This window comes from Artemia sp. Qi Xiang Cuo, chromosome 20 (genome assembly GCF_049724085.1).
Source record: "Artemia sp. Qi Xiang Cuo chromosome 20, ASM4972408v1, whole genome shotgun sequence".
NCBI lineage: Eukaryota > Metazoa > Arthropoda > Branchiopoda > Anostraca > Artemiidae > Artemia > Artemia sp. Qi Xiang Cuo.
The window spans coordinates 50,682,527-50,704,857 of record NC_142813.1 but is presented as its reverse complement, the minus strand read 5'-3'; the positions used below and the strand labels follow the sequence as shown (position 1 = coordinate 50,704,857).

The window sequence follows — 22,331 nt, the reverse complement described above, 5'->3', positions numbered from 1 at the left end:
CTCATTGTTTTTAAATTTTTTTTTCCGAGGAAAGGGTTTGGAAAATTGCGCTGAAATCATGCAATAACCTTCATTTGTTTCTAATTCGGGCTGAAGCATTCATCGTGGACACATTGGTCGCCCAGCTATATTTTGCTGGTAAAGTACTGTCAAATTGTGCCTTGACCTGTAGGATTTTGACCAGCTAGAGCTGGTTCTCTAATCTATTTGCTTTTAGATGTGAATGGTGAGTCATATTTAACATGATGCCCTGGTCTCCCGGTTATAGCTTGCCGATGGGGTCCTATCTTACTTTTTCTTGTAAAGAAATACTTCAACTGCCTAGAACCGTATATGACATGTTTACCAGGCAAATCATTTCAATCGAGACAAGGTATAAGAAACCTATACGCTAGTAGTGGCTAGGGAAAAGCGGTTGTATATATCAAAGGCAACGCTATAGCGTTGCCTATAGTAAAGGCCATACGGCTCCAATGTTTTATTATTATTTACTTTTTTTCCCAGAGGCACTTCATATGGAAGGGGTCGTCGTAGAAACTTCAAAGGGGCTCATTCGGTTGGAAATCGAGAGTTCTAGTGCCCTTTTTAATTGTTGAAAGGGATTGAAGGGGAACTATCCCCCCTCCCACGCCCGTCATTCCCCCAAACACATCAAATCAAAATTTTGAGATAGCCATTTTGTTCAGCGTAGTTGATTTCCAGATAGAAAAAGTTTTGAGGACATTCCCCCGCAACCCTCAGGGCAAGGGTTTTAAGTTATGCCCTGTGGGTATATAAGGTTTTTATAGAAGATGTTGTCATAGAAACTTGAAAAAGCTCATTCGATTGGAAATTCAAAGGGCTAGTGCCTTTTTTAATAGTCGAAAGTTATTGGAGGGCAACTACCCCCCCTATAAGTTATGCCCTGGGGGAAAATCTGCTTCTAATGGAAGGAATGCTTGTATAAACTTCAAAGAGGACTCATTTGATTGGAAATTGAAAGTTCTAGTTCACTTTTTAAGGCTCAAAAGATATTGGAGGGTAACCAACTTCCCCTCCCCCAAACCTTTTTTCCCAAATGCTTCCAATAAAAACTTTAAGATAGCTCTTTTGTAAAAAATACTTCAAAGATCATATAACAAAAATTCCGATGTCGACACAACCTCCCAGGGCCCGGGGGCAGGCTTTGTAAGTTATGCCCTGTGGGTATATATGGGTCTTATGGAAGGGATGCTCGTATTGACTTCAAAGTAGGATCATTTGAGCGGAAATTGAAAGTTCTAGTACACTTTTTAAGAGTTAAAAGAGATTGGAGGGCACCTAGCCCCTCCACCTTCATGCCTTTTTTCCTCAAACCCATCCGATAAGAACTCTGAGATAGTTTTTTTTTTAAATACTTCAAAGACCAAAGACGAAAACCCAGGGGTCAACACAGCCCCCCAGGGCCCGAGGGCAGGCGTTGCAAGTTTTGCCCTGGGCCATATATTGTTCGTATGAAAAGGATGCTCGTATAAACTTCAGAGAGGGCTAATTTGATTTGATATTGAAAGTTCGAGCGCACTTTTTAATAGTCAAAAGGAGATCCTAGGGCAGCTAGCCCGCCCCTACCCCCCCTCTCCCCCGCGCGCCTTTTTTTCAAATCCTATCTGATGAAAATTTGGAGATAGACATTGTGTTAAAAATAGTTCAAAGGTCGTATAAGAAAAAATCCGGTGTCAATAGAACACCCCAGGGCACAGGGGGGTGTGTTCTAAGTTTTGCCCTAAGGAAATGTATGGTTCTAATGAAAGGGATGCTCGTATAAACCTCATAGAGGGCCATTTGATTGGAAATTGAAAGTTTTAGTTCACTTTTAGAGTCAAGAGAGTTAAACTAGCCCCCCCCCCACCCTCTGTTTTCCCCAAACCAGTCCACTTCAAATTTTGAGATAGCCAGTGTTTTGGAAATTGTTCAAAAATTAGATAACAGAAACTCCTCCCAGAGCCCGGGGGATAGGCGTTATAAGTCTTGTCCTGGGGGCGTATATGGTTCTTATGAAAGGGATGCTCGTATAAACTTCAAAGGGGGGCTTATTTGATTGGAAATTGAAATTTCTAGTTCAATTTTTAAGAGTCAAAAGATATCCAAGGGCAAGTAGTCCCCCCCACACACCCTTTTTCCCCAAGCCCATCTGATAAAATTTTTATAATAGCCATTTCATTAAAAATAGTTCAAATGTCAGATAAAAAAAAAAATTCTATGTCGACGGAACCCGCTAGGTCCCGGAGGAATCCGTTATGACTAATACTCAATGGACATATATAGTTCTTAGGGAAGGGATGCTCATATAAATTTCGGAGAGGGGTCATTTTATTGGAAATTGAAAGTTCTTGTTCACTTTTTAAGAGTCAAAAGGGATGGGAGGGCAACTAACCCCCCCCCCTCCTCCACGCCCTAAATGCATCAGATAAAAATTTTGAGATTGACATTTTGCTAAAAATAGTTTAAAGTTCTGATAACAAAAAACTCCGGTGTCGAACACAGCCCCCCAGGGCCTGGGGTTAGGCGTTGTAAGTTATGCCCTGGGGGTATATATGGTTGTAATGTAAGGGATGCTCGTATAAAATTCCTAGAGGGCTCATTTGATTGGAAATTGAATGTTGTAATTCACTTTTAAGAGTCAAAAGTGATTGGAGGGCAGCTAGCCTTCCCCCACACTCCATTTATTTTTTTCCCATTCACTTCATATAGAAGGGGTCGTCGTATAAACTTCAAAGGGGCCTTATTCAATTAGAAATCCAATATTCTATTGTCCTTTTTAAAAGTAAAAATTAACTAGAGGGCTACTGCCCCCCAAGCCCTTTTCCCCAAATACATTCGATAAAAATTTGATGAATCCTTTTTATTAAAAATAGTTCAAAGATCATATAACAAAAACTTCTTTACGTATGGTCATTTCTTTAAAAATAGTTCAAAGGTCAGATGAGAAAAACTCCTCTGTCGACACAACCCCCCTCCCCCCAGGGCAGGGGTAGGCGTTGTAAGTTTTGCTCTGGGGGCATATATGGCTCTTATGGAAGGTATGCTCGTATAAACTTCAGAGAGGGTTCATTTAAATGGAAATTAAAAGTTTTAGTTTATTTTCTCAGAGTGAAAAAAGATCGGAGGGTAACTAGCCCCTCCCGCCTTCCACGCCTTTGGGTGTGTCTGAGGGATAAACCCATCCGATAAAAATTTCAGGTGACTATTTTTTTAAAAACAGTTCAGCCATCAGATATTAAAATTCCAGGGTCTACATAGCCCCCCCCCCCAGGGCCCAGGGACAGGCGTTGTAAGTTGTACTCTGGGGATATATATATGGTTCTTATAGAAGGGATACTCGTATAAGCTTCAGAGAGGGCTCATTTGATTGAAAATAGAAAGTTCTAGTTCACTTTTAAAGAGTAAAAAGAGACCGAAGCTTAATCTAGTCCCCCCACGCCCTTCTTCCCCAAACCCATCCAATGAAAATTTTGAGATAACAATTTTGTTAAAAATAGTTCAAGCATTAGATAATAAAAACTCCAAGGTTGCCACAAATCCATTTTTTTCACTTTGCTATTGTTACTGTGATATCAGTTTTGATGCTTTGATGAATATTTGATTTTTTGTTTTTAAAAAGATTGATTTTGAAATTAGAAATTTTTAAAAACTTGAAAATTTTTGCTATCAAAAACGAAAAAAAATTAATTAAAAAAACTTTCCGAAAAATAAGTTTTTCAAGGAAAAGTAAAGGCCATTTTAAACTTAAGCTGAGCAGATACAAATATATTTTAAAATTCAAACTCAAAAGTACCATAAATTCCTATTAAAGAATAAATGAAACCCAAAACGAACAGAAATTAAATAAACAATCATAGCAAAAACATACAACAAGTAATAATATAAATGAATAAATAGATCTTAAAGCAAGCAATGCATAGATTAAATATGAAAATCAAGCTTAAGACGAAAAAAATATTTTCCTATTGAAGTACAAATGAAACTTAAAACGAGCAGAAATTAAATAAACAATCAATGCAAACAAACATACAATAGATATTAATGTAAATTAATAAATAAATCATAAAACGAGTAAAATTTAAATTGAATATGCAAATCAAGCTTGAAACGAACACAAATCTACTTCGTCATTGGCGCTTTACTGAAAAACTGTATGCGTCTTGAACAGTCTTGGAAAGTATAAACAATAACATCAAATTGAATATTTGATGTATAATGATGTTAATTATTGAAAGATCCATCAGTTTAAGAATTTATTTCACTGTAATTTTATTTTTATTTTCAATGCTGTAAGAACTGGAAAAGAAAATATTTGTAATATAATCCGTTTTCAGTTAAGCGCCAATGACGCATTAGGCTCTTGGTTTTTATTTACAGTTAGGAAAGGAGGTAGTATCCAATCACTTGTTTGTTGTGAAACTATATTTGTCTTTAACAACTTTAAAAAGAGCTAATAAATGAAACTAAATATTTGATGTATAATGATATTAATTGCTGAAAGCTCATCAGTTCAAAATGTTACTATAATTTTAATGTTTATTTTCAATATTAAGTACAAAAGAAAACATTTGTCATAAAATTGGTTTTCAGTAAAGCGCCAGTGGCGCAGTAGGTTTTAGACGTTTCAATAGGAAAATATTTTTCCGTCTTAAGCTTGATTTTTATATTCAATCTAAGCATTACTCGCTTTAAGATCTATTTATTCATTTATATTATTGCTTGTTGTATTTTTGCTATGATTGTTTATTTAATTTCGGTTCGTTTTGGGTTTCATTTATTCTTTAATAGTAATTTCTGGTCGTTTTGAGTTTGAATTTCAAAAGGTATTGTATCTGCTGAGCTCAAGTTTAAAATGACCTTTACTTTTCTTTGAAAAACTTATTTTTCGGAAAGTTTTTTTTTAATTAATTACAGGAAAAGAGTTGGTGGTCAAATTGATACTTTTCTGCTAAGAAATTCGATTTTATTGAACAAATCGACTATCAGTGGAGGCGCTTCAGGGTTTAATGGAAGTTTTCGACAGTTTTAGAGTCGTATTAAAAGTTGTGAGGAAAGAGGATTTAAAAAAGAGAAAAAAGAGTGGATTTTCATTAATCATACGCTTTTGTATGAAACGCATTTTATTAAATCTGAAGCATGTGAGTTCTCAAAAGTGCAATAAAGATTGAGAAAAAAAAAATTTAAACTACCTTTTACTGATATTTGAATATACTTTGAATGGAGATTAGTAAAACTCAGTCTAAGAATATCTGTTTCTTTTTTAAGGAGTTTATGGTTTCTTTGATTATGCGCCACCAGTTTGATTTGCATTTCATTATCAAGTATTGGTTTATTTATATAAGAGTATTTATTCTATAATTCTTTTTTATTCCTACTTATTTATTAACCGAGTCGTAAGTACGATTTTAGTAACCGTTGGCGTTGAATGAAATCTGAAGTCCTTATTACATTTTACCCATCGCAAAAAAAAAATTAACAAATATTAATATTAGTATGTCTTTCAAAAGACTTAAGTGATTACAAATACTTTTCAAAAAGATCACAAGTATGTAAAAACTATATCTTTGAACTATTGCTGTTAACCAATCGGGAAAATTTAGTGGAATATGTCATAAAAGTAAAAGATTTTTGCAGAAATATGCGGCTACGGGATCTTCACACTTTGAGCTACCATTTTTTTCAGGAATAGTCATGACTATTCTATTCTTATGCTCATGTTATCAACAAGGCTATATCCAGGAGGAGGGGTTAGGGAGTTTGACCCCATCCCCTCAAAATATTTTTCCGATTCCTAAAATGTAACAAAAATGAATCAACCAATTTTGATGTGTTTTTATATTTTTTTCTAGTAAAAACTCCCAGAAAAAATTCTTTGTAACCCCCTCCCCCTGAACAAAAAGAAATCTAGGATACTTCCCTGGTTGTTAAAATAGTAATTATCTGTAAATAGTTACTTCTATTTTTCCTCGTTTGAAAAATACGTTGTCATGTTTTAGGATTTATCTGATGATACGGTAGTTCGCGTCAATTTGTCGTTTGCGAGTAAAAGGAATCAATTTAAAGTGTCTATTTCTCAAAAGAAGGATATCGAAGGAGAGGAAAATCTGGAAAACACTGAAGAGAGAAATCTGGAAGAGATTAGGTTTTGGCAGGCGGTGGCAGCTATAGCCAGAATTATGAAAAAAAAGAAATCCCTGGAGCTTAATGTCTTAGTACAAAAGGTGAGATTTAGTTAGCTCTATAATTCTTTATAAAACACTTCTATAATGACTGGTGGAAGGATGATGTGAGGGATAAATCTACCTTCTCCCCCCCCCGTTTCTCCTCATTCAAAAAAGTATTTTTGGACTTAAGCCTGAAATATGGATCCTGCAGCCTGACAGCTTCCCTCTTACTGTAGAAAATTCTTAACGTTAATATAAATTATTACTTTTACATGTTTTTTGCATACTTAAACACAAAGTGGGAGGGACCATCTCCTAAAACAATGATTTCTCAAGTAACCCCCCTTGAAAAGACACATTTAATCACCATAAAGTTTATTTTTGATAGTTTTGATCAAATTCATTTTTAATAAGATTCTTCAAATGATATTTATTGTACTTTTTATTTATTCTAGTGTTTGATATATTTTTCTCTGAGTTGAGTCTTGGGATTTAAGAGATTTAATATTACATAGTTTTCTGATAAATTAAAAATGTCACTGGGGTGACTATCCTCACGTAATGGTTACTACCGGATATGCTTAAACTTAGTTTTGACAATTATAGTAACAGGTTTGTGTGTTTCAATGCTTCTTAAAATCCTTACTAAAATCTAGTGTAGCCAAAACAGGGGCTTCGATGAGTGCTCGTTTCAGGTTCTCAAATGCACCAACCTGTATCTCGTATATTTCCAACTTGTTTGGAGAACCTTTCTTCAGAAATAAAGTGAGTGACAAAGCAATTAAATCAAAATTCTTTATAAAACGTTGATAATATGCTGCCATCCCAATAAAAGACCGAATTTCCTTCTTTGACAAAGGTAGTGGAAAATTTTGAACGGCCTGGACCTTGCTTTCCAATGGAGCAATTTCCCCATTTCCAATGCGGTGACCCAGGTAACGAACCTTGCTCTGAGCCATATTAATCTTTCTAGGGTGGATCCTCAACCCTGCTTCTTGTATGCTCTTTAGCGTTTTTTTAAAGTGTACTAGGTGCGCCCCCCAAGAGTCACTAAAGATGACAATATAATCCAAATACTACTACTACTACTAACAACTCACCGCAGCACCAAGCCGCCTGAGGCCAACACAGCTACGCACGCTCCTCCTCCACCCCAATCTATTCAAAGGCTTCCTTTTTACACCCGCCCACGAAGTTCCCATTTCCTTTAAACCTTTCTTTATGACGTCCTCCCACCCCAGACGGGGACGACCTGCTTTCCGTTTAGCCCTAGATGGTTGGTCGAAAAGAACAATCTTCGGCAATCTGTCATCCTTCATCCGCACAACGTGCCCTAGCCACCTCAACCTTTCTTTCATTATAGCCCTAGAGAGCGGTATTAAACCACATTTTTCGTATAGCCTATTGTTTGAAATACGGTCAGTCAGCCGGGTACCCAGAACAATCCTTAAGCAATTTCTCTGGAAAACACCTAGCAAATCTTCATCTGCTTTTTGGAGCGTCCATGCTTCAGAGCCATGTTTGACCACTGTCATCACTGTAGCTTCTAATATTCTAATCTTGGTTTGCAGACTTATCTTCCTGTTCTTCCAGACTTTTTTTTAACTGTGAAAAAACACCCTGAGCCTTGGCTATTCTATATTTAACATCTTGACTGCTCTCACCATCTTTAAAAATAATACTACCAAGGTAAGTGAAGCTGCCCACCTGATCAATCTTTTCATTACCCAACGTCACCTTTTCATCTTCACTTATTCCTAGCTTTAGTGACTTAGTCTTCCTAACATTAATTTTCAAACCAATTCTAGCACCCTAACCTCGCAAAACCTCTAAAACTTCATTCATTTTGCTCATACTTTCATCTAGGATGCTTAAATCGTCAGCATAATTCAAGTCCAGGAGACTTTTTCCTCCCCATTTGATTCCGTGGTCTCCCATTGCCTTTCCTGCGCTCCTTAAAACAAAGTCCATCAAAATAATCCATACAAAGGGGGATAGAACACAACCCTGCTTAACTCCTGATTTAATACAAAACCAGCTGCTAGCCTCATTTCCTACCTTAACCGCAGCAGTGTTATTCTCATACATAACACTAATCAATTTAATGTATTTGTCTGGTATACCATACAAGGATAAAACCTTTGCTAAAGCTCTTCTATCAACAGAATCAAACACTTGCTCATAATCTATAAAACTGAGGACCAAAAGCGTTAGACAACTCAAGCCCTTCAAAATTATTAGCCTAAGAGTAAAATTTGGGCGAAACATCATCTATCTTTTCTAAAACAGCACTGCTCTTTTCTTAAAACTTCGTCTACGTCATCTGTGAGTCTAAAAGGCATCATATTACTAAGTAATTTACTACCTACAGAAACCAGACTAATCCCTCGATAATTACCACACTCACTTTTATCACCTTTCTGATAAAGTGGCTTAATTTAGGTTTTCCTAAAATGTTAGGTACTTCCCCTTTTTCAAAAATTATATTCATAATCTTCAGTAACTTATGTCTAACCTCAGAGCCACCATATTTAAGAAACTCATTTACCACCCTATCAGCACCTGGAGCCACCTTATTATTTTTTAATCCTTTTAGTACTGTTGCCAATTCTTCCTCACAAAACATGAATACCTTACAGGGCTCTGAAACTTTATCCATAATACACTGAAAGGTCGGAGGGGCACCATGGAAGCCGAATGGCAAGACCAGAAACTCATCGGGCCTGGAAGACGTCTGGAATGCCGTATTTTCCCAGCTTCCTTTCTCCAGTGCGATATGCCAGTATCTTCTAACCAAGTCTAAGACACTAAATGTTTTCTTGCTGCCAACGGTCTCCTGGAGTTCTTCTCTACATGGTAAAGAATACGCATCAAAACGAGATATATTGTTAAGCCCACGAAAATCAAGACAAAACGTAGCGAACCATCCGATTTTATGCTATGACGACTGAAGAGCATCATGGGCTAGAAGATGGTTCGATGATGCCCAAGTCGAGCATGTGGTTTACTTCCTGCTCAATGGCGACCTGTCGGTTTGGCGGGATGCCTCTGCCTCAGAGGTCGTCACTCACCTGTATTAATCTGACGTTTCAGAATCCTTGTTCTTCCCGGCGTCCCTGAGAAAGTTTCTCGGAAATCCTGGAATAGACATAACAGCTCTTTCTTTTTTCTTTTCGCCCAGGTGAGTTACTGAATAACACAGACCAAAACAAACTTCGTTGTCTCCGTAGTTCATACTTTCACATACGTTCAGATTGCTGTCAACGGCTATCATCGAAATTTCTGGCAGTCTCCTCTCGAATTGTCGCAGAAGGTTGATGTGAAGTACTCTGTATTTCTTCCTCGCTTCTGGCATCTCAACTTTGTAATGGACTCTGCTAATTTTCCGCAAGATTTCAAAGGAGCCTTGCCACCGCATTTCCAGGTCATCTGTTGGCAGAAAAGGCCTAAAACTTCATCTCCCACCTGAAGTTTACGAGGCTTTTTACGACGGTCGTATAGCTTCTTTTGTTGGCTCGCTGCTTTTGTCCACTTTGTTTTGGCTTCCTTCATCAGTTTTTCAATGCGAGAGCGTACAAGCAACAGTTCAGCAGTTGGTCGATTATGTATTAGAGTCGTTGGTGCTGTCTCCTACTGCTCTTTGAGGATATCCAGCGGTCCTCTTGGTCACCTACCACACAGGAGTTTGAAGGGGCTGAAACCCAGTGAAGAGTTAACTGTTTCGCGATACGCGAACAAAATGTAAGGGGTGTACCGGTCCCTTTCTTTCGGATTATCCTTAACATATTTCTTAACCGGGGGGCTCCAGCCCCCCATCCCCCGATCAGGAACTGGCGTCCCTGCCCCTAGCCGAGCCGAAGAAACCGATTGGTCAGTGGCCTAGCAAGTCACTCCTGTTGAAAAAGGATATGCTAAAGAAGCGTCAATGACAAGCCTTGGATGACATCCCAATATGATGACGACCCATGCATGCTCCTCGACCAGGTTTCTGAACGCGAATAAACCAGTACGAATCGGATTTTGGAACGTAAGGACCTTGTCGGTTCTTTCAAAAACTGAACAAGTTCTACAAGAGTGTGAAAACTTTTGGCTTGACATCTTCCCAGTGAACGAAGCACGATGGAAGGGTTGCGGAGAAAAGAAGCTCAAAGCAGTAAACAGCAACACGACTTATACAGTTCTGTACAGCAGAAAAGTGGACAGGCTTGCAGCTGGAGTCGCAGCTATATTGAACCCAAATGCAGCAAAATCTCTCTGCTCGTGAAGCCGATTAACGAGAGAATCCTGTATACACGATTTGCATCTAAACATACAAAGCTGTCACTAGTCATCTGCTATGCACCAACAAATGATGCCGATGAAGCCTCAAAAGACGATTTTATGAAACCCTCCAGTCCGTCCTAGACTCCATCTCTCTCCATGACGTCGCTTGCCTGGCAGGTGACCTAAATGCGAAAGTTGGTCAGGACATATCTTATTGCCCCGAGGTGTTGGGACATCACGGGCCTGGAACTATCAACGAAAATGGTGCAAGGCTAGTCAGCTTTGCCATGTCGAACGACCTATTGATAGGAGGTACATTATTTGAGCACGAAAATATTCATAAGTATACATGGACATCCCCAGACAAAACTGTCAAAAATCAGATTGACCATTTTCTGATCCGATGGCAGTGGAGAACTAGTCTGAAAGACTTGAGGAGCTGCAGAAGTGCGGACGTCGGGTCGGACCATAAACTTCTTGTAGCAACACTCATGTTGAAACTCAGCTCCAACACATCTCGACAACCAACAAAATTACCAAGAAATTTCGACGTAGAGAAGCTCAGAGACAAGGATGTTAGGAGACAATTCAACTTTAATCTCTCGAACAGATTCGAGGCACTTGCTGATATACCACAAGACATGGAAAAAGCTTGGACGACTATACAACACAAATACACTGAAACTGCTGAAGAAGTTCTTGACTTTAAAAAGTCAATAGAGGAACAGTGGATATTCCAGAAGACATGAGACTTGATTGAATACCGCAAGAAAATGAAACAGAGCACGCTCAGTAATGATCCTTCTGCTGATGTCATGAAAGACATAGCATATAAAGAAAGGGACAGATAAGTAAAGAAAAGTGCTAGATCAGACAAGCGATAGCACCTCATTGAGAAAGCAAGAATGGCAGAAGAAGTAGCCCGACGTGGTGACACGAGAGCTTTGTACCGCCTAACTAAAGAAATCGCTGGGAAGACCAACGTACAAGATGGACCAGTAAAAGAGGAAAACGGAAGACTGCTAACCGATCCAGATGACCGGAAAAATAGATGGGCGGATTACTTCGAAAGCCTTCTCAACCGCCCGTCCCCTTCTATTCCACCAGATATTCTGGAGAGCCCATTTGGGATCTCCTTATTAATGAAGACGAGCCAACGGCGGATGAGATCCTTTCAGCCTCGAATAAGCTGAAGAATGGAAAATCACCGAGTAGTGACCGTATATCTGGAGAGATGTTCAAGTTATCGATCCGCAGGTCCCTTTCGGTGTGGCTAGGCTTCTTTTCCCTCCTCTGGCAAAAAGAAAAAGTCCCCAAAGACTGGAGAGCAGGAATCATTATTAAATTGTTCAAAAAAGGAGACGTGACAGTCTGTGGTAATTACAGGGGCATCAACCTCCTCTCGATACCCGGAAAACTCTTCTGCATAATCATCCTGACATAACTTCAAGCTGCCTTAGACCCGCACTAACGCGAGGAGCAACATAGTTTCTGACCAAAAAGATCTGGTGCCGATCTGATATTCACACTGTGCACCATGCTTGAAGAATCAAACGAGTGGAGACAACGTCTATAGCTATTGTTCGTTGACTTTGAAAAAGCGTCCGACTCAATAGACCGCCCAATACTATGGAGGATCCTGATCTTCAACGGCATTCCTGAAAAGTTGGTTTGCCTTATCATAGCAATGTACGAAGACACGGAATGCTGCGTGAGATCCTCCGAAGAAAATACAAGATACTTCAAAGTGATGACAGGTGTAAGACAAGGATGCGTATTGTTTCCATTCCTGTTTATTCTCATAGTGGACTACATATTAACACAAATTGATGAATACGCGATAAAAATTGCAGGCAGACTAGTCCAAGATCTCGACTTTGCAGACGATTTTGAATTGATGGAGAAAGACAAAAGTGAACTTCAAGACTTTATGGAAGTTAGTTGAAATAGCCGAGCATTTTGGGTTACATATCAACCCCCCCTAAACCAAAGCTATGTCAACCACTAACTCAACGATGAATATCTAGTTGTGGACTGAAAGCATAGAGCAAGTCACCTACTTCCGATATTTTGGTAGCACCGTCTCGTTTAATGGCGATTCCGAAAAAGAGCAGAGAATGCAAATAGTCCTGGCAAGCTCGGTATTTCAATGACTCCCACCAGTCTGGAGATCAGCGAAGTACTCACTCCAGTTGAAACTTCACCTTTTTAGAAACAACGTCCTTTCGATCTTGACGTACGCGATGGAATGTTCAAATCTCACAGCTGAGCAGGAAAAACGACTCACTACATATGAAAACAACTGTCCTCGACGTATCCTGCAAATTAACTGGAAGGATATGATAACAAACTTAGAAATTCGCCACTACACAAACCAGCCTGATGTCGCTGATGTAGTCAGGCAACGAAGATGGCGCTATCATAGCCATGTTATCCGTATGCCACGATCGAGACTACCGAATATGCTTCTCAAGTGGCAACCAGACAACACGCGTCGACGAGGAAGGCCCAAAAACAAGCTTCACAGGTCATATGAGCGGGACAGGAGAGCGCTTCATGCATCCTTAATCCCAGAGTGGGAGGACATCTACGCCTCAGCTCTTTTGCAGGATGATTGGAGGCTGTATCTCAAAAGTGACTCCAACTCGGCTCATGAATTTTTGAGGACCTCCGCAATCTTTCTTGCATCTGTCGTCCGTAGAAGTAAGGCTTCCAGATATCTAGTGGCATAATCCGAAACTACCAGAAGAAGCCGATGACCATTCCGTGAGCATGTTAACGGCCCAACAATGTCCGTAGCCACGCTGTAGAAGGGCTCTTCCACTATGGGTAAGGAAATCAAGGGTACCCTCTCCGTTGTTTTCAGCCTAGTGGAGAGCTGACAGGGCTTACACATTTTATTTTGCTATTTTCAAACATCTCGTCTTACTCCTGGCCAGAAGAAACGATGCAAAATCCGATCTCAAGTCCACTTGTTACCAGTATGTCCACTTAACGGCGAGTTGTGGGCCAACTTCATGATGAACGATCTGCAAAACTGTGGCACAACAAGTTTCAGTGCCTCCTCATCCACTGACGAAGTCTTCTTCCTATACAGCACACTATCAAGGATCTCGTAGCTTTCACGTAACGGCGCTTGCTTGATATAAGTTAACAAGTTTTTCGCTTGAGACATCAACGGGTACGCAGTCACTGAATCTTTTCCATTTTCTTCCTACCTAGATTTGAACGTCTTTAACAGGATACGATTTGCAGTCCGCATGAGCGCAGTAAACTTCTGTCTTTTTTGGTGGGAAACTATCGTCCGATATGTACTTCTTATGCATGATGCACAGGGCGGCACCACTGTCGACCAAGAAAGTTGCTGGTTGCTCTTCAGTTTTGCCTTCGAAATAGAAACGTTACCTTGCGTCTTTAAACGGGCTAGGACTTCGAGTTTGAAGAGTTCATCTCTTTGGCTGTCGGCAGTCCTTTGCCCTATGTCCGTTCTTCCCATAGTTATACCAGTTTTGAAAATTTTTGCTGTAACGGAGAGATACAAGCGGTTGTAATCTGTGCATCTTTCTTCTCTGTCTTAGACTTCTCTTTGTGATTTTGAGTTTCTCGAGATCTGTTTTCTTTCCGTGGCAAATTCTTCGAATCTAGTTTTTTGTCTCTTCTGGAGAAAGAGAACTCATCTGCTAGTCTGCATACTTCTTCCAAAGGCGGCTGGTCGAGTTCTTTGAGACGTATGCGTAGTTGGTAATTTTTTATAGAACCTATAAATTGTTCAACCACAATCAGTCAAAGAATATTATCTATTTTTTGTCTGAGGATTTCAGGATCTGTTTCTGTTTTGTAATTCTGACATTCAAACTATTTGATTGATAGTCGTTCCAGTCTCCTCGCATAATCGATGAAAGACTCTTTCTGCCTCTATCTGATGTAATCCCAAAACTACGAAGAACTGCCCGTTTGATATCATAGTAGCTAATTTGTTTTGGTGGGAGCATCTAAGGAGCTTCGGCGGCTTTTCCTGTCAGCAAACCACGCTACCTCACTGCCTTCATCGATTTGTCCCATTGGTTTTGGCTAGCTGCACATTCGAAGGTGTTGAGGTATGTACCAATGTCCCCATCATTGCTGAACTTTGCAATTGAAATAGGCGACATCCCTGCTGTTATGGTTGTATTCTGAATTGCGACTTGGCCTGCATGAACAGTGGGACTAAAGTGCGTGGGGCAAAAGTATCAAAATGGTCATTCATCGCTTCAATGCTCAACCTGACGATCTGTTGTAGCAGGGCTACAATTGCCTCTTGGTCAGTAGTGACGCGTTGATCTATGCCAACGACAGTATTGCTTGAATTATCCTGGAATCGGGTCGACCCCTTTTCTCCTTCTTCCTCTGAACTTCCTGTATTGGCTTCTAGTGGTAGATGTATGCTTGCCTTCAACTCCAATTCTACCAAGGCAGATGTCTCCCACCTGGCGTCGTAGCCACTAAGATTGGAAAGAAGGGAAGTACTGGGAGGCGTACTAGTCTCGGGCTCAACAGTTAGTTTATAGTAGCTTTTTGAAGCCTCTTGAGCACTGATTTGGTGGCTCCGTCGACAACTTTGGGTTTCCAGTGACTCATGGGGTGTTTGGTAAGTGTTGTTGTGACTTGCAAGCTCCTGTCGCCTTGGCATCCAGCTGTCAACCAATGCGAGAGTAATATAAAATTACTGCAAAAGTTTCCTATAGAATCAAGGCGAGAGTAATATAAAATAACTCAAAAATTTGACGTTAACCGGAGCCCTCAATACACTGAATGGTATTCTGTAGAGCCGGGACTTGAAACTTCGGCCGCTCTGATAAGACTAGCGCTTACCCACTTCAGTATAGGACACAGGATAAAGACACTAAGTCCACCCGGTCCACATAAATTCCTCTTTAACGCTGCATCATCGATAAACTGCTTTAAAACAGACGGAATATTCTTTCACAACTGACTTGCGTTTGCTGCTTAAATTTACTATCTATTGGAATTTCTTCTGAACAATATCAAAAATTCGTCATATGGCAATATTAATGAAACCACTGACAAGGTATCTTTATCTAAAAGTCCAGTTTCATTTACTATCTTTTACGTAACTATTCTTTTAAAAAAATCAATTTCAATAAAATTCACTTTAATGTGTTAAAAATAACACCGTAAACAAAATAACTGATTTTTTCATTTCCTTGACTTTTCCACACGGTGAAGTTCAATCTTGAATAAAAATTTACCTCGTCACAAATGAAACAGGTCTCAGTATCCCACCTCTGACACCAATTTGCTGCCGACTTATTTCTTCCAATTCCAATAACTATCCAAATACGAAAATTCCCTTCTTTATTCTTAAACAGACAAATCGCAACTAACGAAAATGAATAAAATAAAAGTTCACTGCAATCCAAGTTCAGGCATCTCGGCACTTGCTCACGCAATCACACACAGACACAGGCTTGACATGAAAAAGGATTTAGCTAAAAGTATAATTTACATTGGTGATTCATGAAATCATGTCCATAGATCTGTGTAATGTCAAAAAAAAAAATATCAAAAGTTCTTAAATATTTGGGTTGGATTTTGACACCCACAGGTTTGTCATCTGTTTCTTTTTATTTGGCGTTTTTTTAATATTATTTGCTTTCTTTACTTAATTCATTTATACTTTTAGTCTATTTTTTTACTAAATGTTTGTTTTTCTAATGTCGTAATGTATTTTGAAGTGTTGCAGCTAACTTATCAGCTCTAATTTCTGAGTAAAAAATGACTAAATCTCTTTAAAAAGATGTTACAGATGATTGACCAAATAATAGATATACAGATGTTATTCAGTTCTTGTTAATTAAAACAAACACACTCAAGACTTACGCTTAGGCTAGATCTGAGAAAACTGATGTCACTGCCACAGAGAAAAGTGACAAAATAGATGGGGAATATAGAATTTACGGCTATATATTTGGACATTAGAGGGTGTCGGGGTAAAATATTTAAACAGTGTGAAGTTAGAAAACAATTTCTACTTCATAACATGTAGAATAATTGTAGCTAACACATTTTTCATTCAGACCCGCTATATTTTACTCCCCCCCCCCCCCGATCGTGCAAATATATAGCCCAAATTATATATTTCCCATCTATTCTTTCATTTGTCACTTGTCTTTGTCGTTATGAAACCCGTTTTTCCCAGATTTAACCTAAGCGTAATTTTTCGAGTTTTTTTCATTTAATTGACAAGTACCGCTTATTCTAATGTACATTTGGGGTTACGAGTAATCCCAAGATTATGTGTAAGGACAAATAGTAAAAGGACGTTGCTCTAGCTTTTACAGGGCCAAAACCGTAAAGCAAATATTTTCTTTAATGTCCTATGATTTTTCAGTTGTACAACTTATAAGATATTTAGTACTGTGTATAAGACATTTTAAAATTTATCTCCTCGTACGAATCTCGAACCTAGGAAATAGAGATGCAGTCATCTTCCATATCAGTCAGATCTTCTCTGTTGCCACTTCAAAAACGGTATCTGGAGCTCAGCATGCCTTTGAGCCACGTGAAATCCTTTTGATTGGGACCTTGTCTTTACTCTTTGGAAAAAAAAAACTGGTTCCTGCCTTGTTTTTATAAACTATTTAGCATATGTTTTAAGGCCAGTTAGTTGACTCTAGATGAGATATGGATACAGGACTCAAACTTGAGTCCTGGTTTAACTTCGTTGAAGAAATGATGCTAGGGCTGTTTTAAAAAGGTTTTAAAAACATTTTTAGCGTCAGAGCTTTGCAATTTAATGTAAGCTTCTTTTTTTATTTTTACTTGTGTTGTCCTGATGACGACCCTTGGACACAGGGCCGGAATATCCAATCAAAATGTAGAATTCCACTGTCTTGGGAAAAGAATTCTTTATTGTTCTTCTTGTTGTTGATGTTTATGATGGAAAGGCAGTGTGGTCTTCGTCGTTGTTTATGCTTTGAATAATACTTTTTGCTAATAAATTGTAATCAGTATTATGTGAGTTTGAACTCCCAGAAACGTGTTCAGTAGCAGCTGAATCATTCTTTACTGTTGTATTGGCCCTTTAAGGAGGCCCCAGACGGCAAATCATTTTGATCAAAAGTTTCTGTCAATCGATTGACGTGCGCTTCAATCAAACTTCAATCAGCCCTTCAATCTCGATCAAAGATAATCTAACACACTGGTTTTGATCAAATTGATTGAGTAGTTCAAGCTTTCTATCAATCACGGTCAACGCTTGACTAAACTATCAAACAGGTTCTTAGACGGTCAATCATGCTTTAGTCAATTGACTGACGAAGATTTTGATCAAAATGATTTACCGTTTAGGGCCTCCTTTAGAATATGATCCATGACAAGTTCTAAGCTCAGCTGGTCCCAGAAGATCCCAGAGGTATTAGCTCTCTACCTTCTTTAAAAAAGAGTAAAAAATAATTTGCTATAATTACAAAAATTGTTAAAATAAGGCGTGCTAAACATATAGTTCAAGAATAATTTAAATATAAAATAATTAAGTTATAGATAATAAAATTATAAGAAATTCCGAATTAGAATGGAATATTCTTTTTTTGTGGACTGCTTTCCCCTTGGGTCAGAAGTAGGAAGATATGTGGTAAATGTTTCGAAAAGGAGAGGTAAGATGGTGTCTCAGAGTAGAAACGATGTCCACTTGCGTGTTATGTTTAAAAAGTATGTGTTGTTGTGTAGCACGTCTTGTTTTTTTATTTCCGCTTCCAAAATGCCATTTGGCCACTCATAGGCTCTTAAGGTATCTCCAACACTCCAGTTTTTGTGTAATTTGCCACACAAATATTTAGGCGTCATGTTATTCTTCTTTTCCTTATATGCTCTTCTGTGAGGTCTTATTTCTGTTTCAGGTTGTGACAGAACTTCAAAGTCGATTTACTCCTGATGTCAAGCTCATTAACCGAGCTCTTGAACACTTGATCAAGGTATATCAGATAGAAAAATCGGAAAGCAATCCTGACGAATATAATTACATAGTCTGATTTATATATTTGCAGTTTTTTTGTTGCATTTTTTTTTAGTGTTAACTTTGAAAACTAACTTTTAGTCGATGCTTCAAGATCTTCTTTCTGCTGCAAGCGGATTTCAAAATGCAAAATTTTCTAACCTGCATCAGTTGTTTCTTCTTTTTTTACCTTGGATATACATTTTTGTATTTTGTTTTCTGGAGATGAAAATTCTCAAGAGTATTCCCAGAATGAATATTTTTCTTTTCTAAAGTTTAGATAAAATTTAATGTCTTCAGAATTTTCCATTTTGTAAATTCTTCAATTTTTGGTATGAAAATTGAATTATTAAAATTTAACTTTTTCTTTCTCTCTGCACCTACATTCTTCTCATATGAACTGAAGTAGGTCAGTTCAAAAAGTTTCCAAGTAATTTAATTAACACAAAAGGTCTAATATTTTTCATTGTGCTTGTACTTCATCTTCAGATTGAATTTATTTTAGTTTAGGTATTTTTCGGCTATGTCATACCGAAGTAATAAATTTTGTAAAATTATTTAATTAAAACTGTTTAATCGTTTAAAATGCAAGCATAAAAGAATTACAGTTTTTAGCTCCAAGACAATTGTAGGCAACATGTTTGGAGTACCTCTCTTCAAGATTGAAGTTTTTTAACTGAATATTTGCCTACCAAATTGTTTTTTACCATATAAATTTGATGTAAAAATGGATTAATTACCAAATTACAAAGCTGTTTCTGGTCAAATCAAGAGAGCAATTAGTGGCTTTATTGATATGCTTAGCCTCTTGAATTGTCAACTGACCGGAATTTGCAGGAAATGCCATTTCAATGAAGCCGTCTATAGTATTGGATTATAATTCTGCCAATCAGTGAATTTATATGTATTTATCCTTTTTTCAGTTGTGTTTGACGGGTCTTAAACTTTTTTGATTTTAGTTGTTTCTTGTTCCAATTTGTATAACTTGGGAAGACCTGAAATGGGAGGGGAGAAGGGGATAGATTACTAGAATAATGTTTTCCGGGTAATGGGGATGGTTGTTAAAGGAATAATGCTATATATTATGTTTAAGTAACATATTTAAGCAATTTTGTTAAGTAACATAGCTGCAACATCAAGCGATATAGGAAAATTCGTTACCTTCTGAATTTTTGAAAAAAAAATTAGACCCAAAAGAAACCAATTTTTTTTTAGAATAAATAATTTTAAGATATTAACCTTTGATTACGTATATTATTCCCCAAAAATAATCAGTTGTACCCCAAAATGATGAAACTTATTTTTACAATGAAGTATTTTCTTAAGAAATTTGATCGGTTCAATTCTAAACTGTTGAGTTAACTTTCTTAAATGCTCATGCACTTAAGCTAACACAATTAACGATTTATTTTTTAATTTTTTTTTATTTTTTTTAATTTGGCTCATTACCACAGCCGACAGAAGTTGTGTGGCGGTTTGTATATAGCGCCATCTATTTCTACTGTATGTTTATTAGTCGTCGAGTTACTTTTCCTGTTTGTATCTGTTACGATGAAAGACGGATATCTGATGAATGTTATCATCCTCTGGTGAAAGTCAGAAATGGAGGATATTTAACAAATATTTTGGACTTACACCAAGCTACTATGTGTTTGTTGACATTCACCATGCACTACCGGTGAATATTGTGCGTTTCTGAGATTCTAATCCATTTCTGAGATTTATAACCTAACCTGTCGCCATCAAACCTTGCATAAGGCTGATAAAGCTGACTGGTCAACAAACACATTGTCGCTTCGTGGACGTCCGAAATATTTGTAAAATATCCTTATGTCGGACCTTCACGGTGAATGTCGAGAACCACCAGATTTCTGTCTTTTATGGTAACATATCTATTCATTAAAGTTGAACAAGTGCCAAGATATACGTCGTGTTTTTAAGAGAGACAGTATTTTATTCTATTTTTTATCAAGAGACAATTTACACTTCCCAGGTCACAGAACTGAGAAAAAAACTCAGCTTCTGTTTCTGTTAACACAACTTTTAAAAATGTTCGCCTTTTTTGGCCAGCTTTTGGTTTCCTTATTTTTAACTGTGTGATATTTTTAAGAATTAATGAAAAGTTAGAGTAAGAATGCTCAAGAATTAATTCTTAAGATTTGATATTATTAATAATTATTTTTTGAGTATATTTTCTTGATTATCTTAATTATTGCTACAAAATAGATTTTTTTTTTTCGGCGAATTAGACCGTGAATTTAGTGGAAATTTCATTCAATAAACTGAACTTGGATATTGAAGTAGCCCAGGTGATTATTCACACCATATTGTAGCATTTAAAGTGGATGCAGGAGCATTTTTACTAGTTTGGAATATTTTTTACTTAGATTCTGCTTTCTTTAAAAGTTATCGTTAACCTTAATATAAACTTTTAAAGCAAAATTGGAGCCTGATAGCTTCAGTGTAATTGTTTTTCATCAATTCTAAATAGAAGTTGTTTTTGTTCTTTCAAAGAAGGGGAGAGTGTTAATAGAGCTGATAATTTACCTGGAGAATTAGTGCTCCAAAAATCCTTAATTTTATGCCATCTAATGACAATCAGTTGTTTTCTAGTCGTTGTATACGAGTTTTTAGCCATGACAGGCATGGTTTGACACTGGCATAGCTAGTTGTGGGGGGATGGGGCTAGGGAGCACAGTTCCCAAATGCAACACCTGTTGGGGTGTTTTTAGGTTTATTTTACGAACGATAAACCGGGGCGATTACGTCCCTGACTGATATCGTCCCTTGGCACTAAAAACCTATCTACGCCTCTGTCTATACCCCCTCCCCCTTTTTTCTCTCTCTGAATGGCATTCCTGGAAACATGGGGCCATATTTGTGTCAAAATTGGAGTTTAACAAATTTACTTGATTTTTAAAGCTGTAAGTGTTACGTTTTCTTTTTTTTTTCATCAATTCGTATTTCTGAAAAACGGCGGACATATTTCATGAAAGATAGGCCGGGGGACTACGCCTCTGACTGAAATCGTCCCGGGCACTGAAAAACCTACCTACACCTCTGCCTATACCTGCTCCTCAGAATAGCATTCCTGGAACCTTGGGGCCATATTTGTTTCAAAATTAGTGTTTACTGAATTTATTTGATTTTTTAAGCTGCAAGTCTTATGTTTTTTTCTAATTAATTGGTATCGCTGAGTGTTAAATAGCGAACTGTGATGTGATTCTTTGATAAAATAAACAATGTTCAAGTTTTAAAGTTCAAGCTCTGTTTCTGGAGGTTTGGAGTCTTTTTGTTTTAGGATCTATATAACGTACTGACCTTTGTAGGGTGGAAAGCTTATTCCGTGAGGAACTACCTCATAATTTATCTCATGAAGCCAAGATCATTTTATAATCCAATACTGAGTTTTAAAAAAACTTAAACTTAACACTAAAAAATAGTTAATATACTTTCAGACATCTTAAGACTGGATCCAAAGAAACTTTCTTTAAATTTAAAGTTTAATGGCCTAAAATTAAATTCAGCTGATAGCTTGTTTTGCGCTGTATTTCATGTTTTGTTGTAATTTTGAAATTTTTGGGGGGGGGGGGTAACTTAACACTAAAAAACAGTAAATATGCTTTCAAAAAATTTAAGATTAGATCCAAAGAAATTTCAATTTGGTTTAAATTTTTAGACTAAAATAAAATTCAGCTGATTGCTTGTCTTGTGTTGTTTTTCAAGTTTTTTTTTTGGGGGGGGGGATCTGGTCATTAGAATTCTATTCAACGCAGTGTGTATATTCTGTTTCGTGACTTACACTGGTTTATACAAGACTTTTTACTAAATCGCCAAATAACTATAGACTGGTTTAATTGTAGACTCTACTAACTATAGTAACTTGCGACTGTCATCAATGAATGGAGAAA

At 37.6% G+C, this 22,331-nt stretch overlaps 1 protein-coding gene across 4 annotated transcripts in view; it reads left to right on the top strand.

The window, feature by feature from the left end:
* Window positions 1–20,243, top strand: part of LOC148940327 (cullin-2-like) — a 67,726-nt gene extending 47,483 nt beyond the window's left edge. For all 4 annotated transcript variants that reach the window (XM_089106002.1, XM_089106003.1, XM_089106001.1 and 1 more), the window contains 2 exons: window positions 5,997–6,221; window positions 18,326–20,243. In XM_089106002.1, the coding sequence (XP_088962128.1) occupies window positions 5,997–6,221; window positions 18,326–18,457 (357 nt within the window). In that variant the 3' untranslated portion in view covers window positions 18,458–20,243. The remainder of the gene's footprint in view (window positions 1–5,996; window positions 6,222–18,325) is intronic.
* The last annotated feature ends 2,088 nt before the right edge of the window (window positions 20,244–22,331 follow it).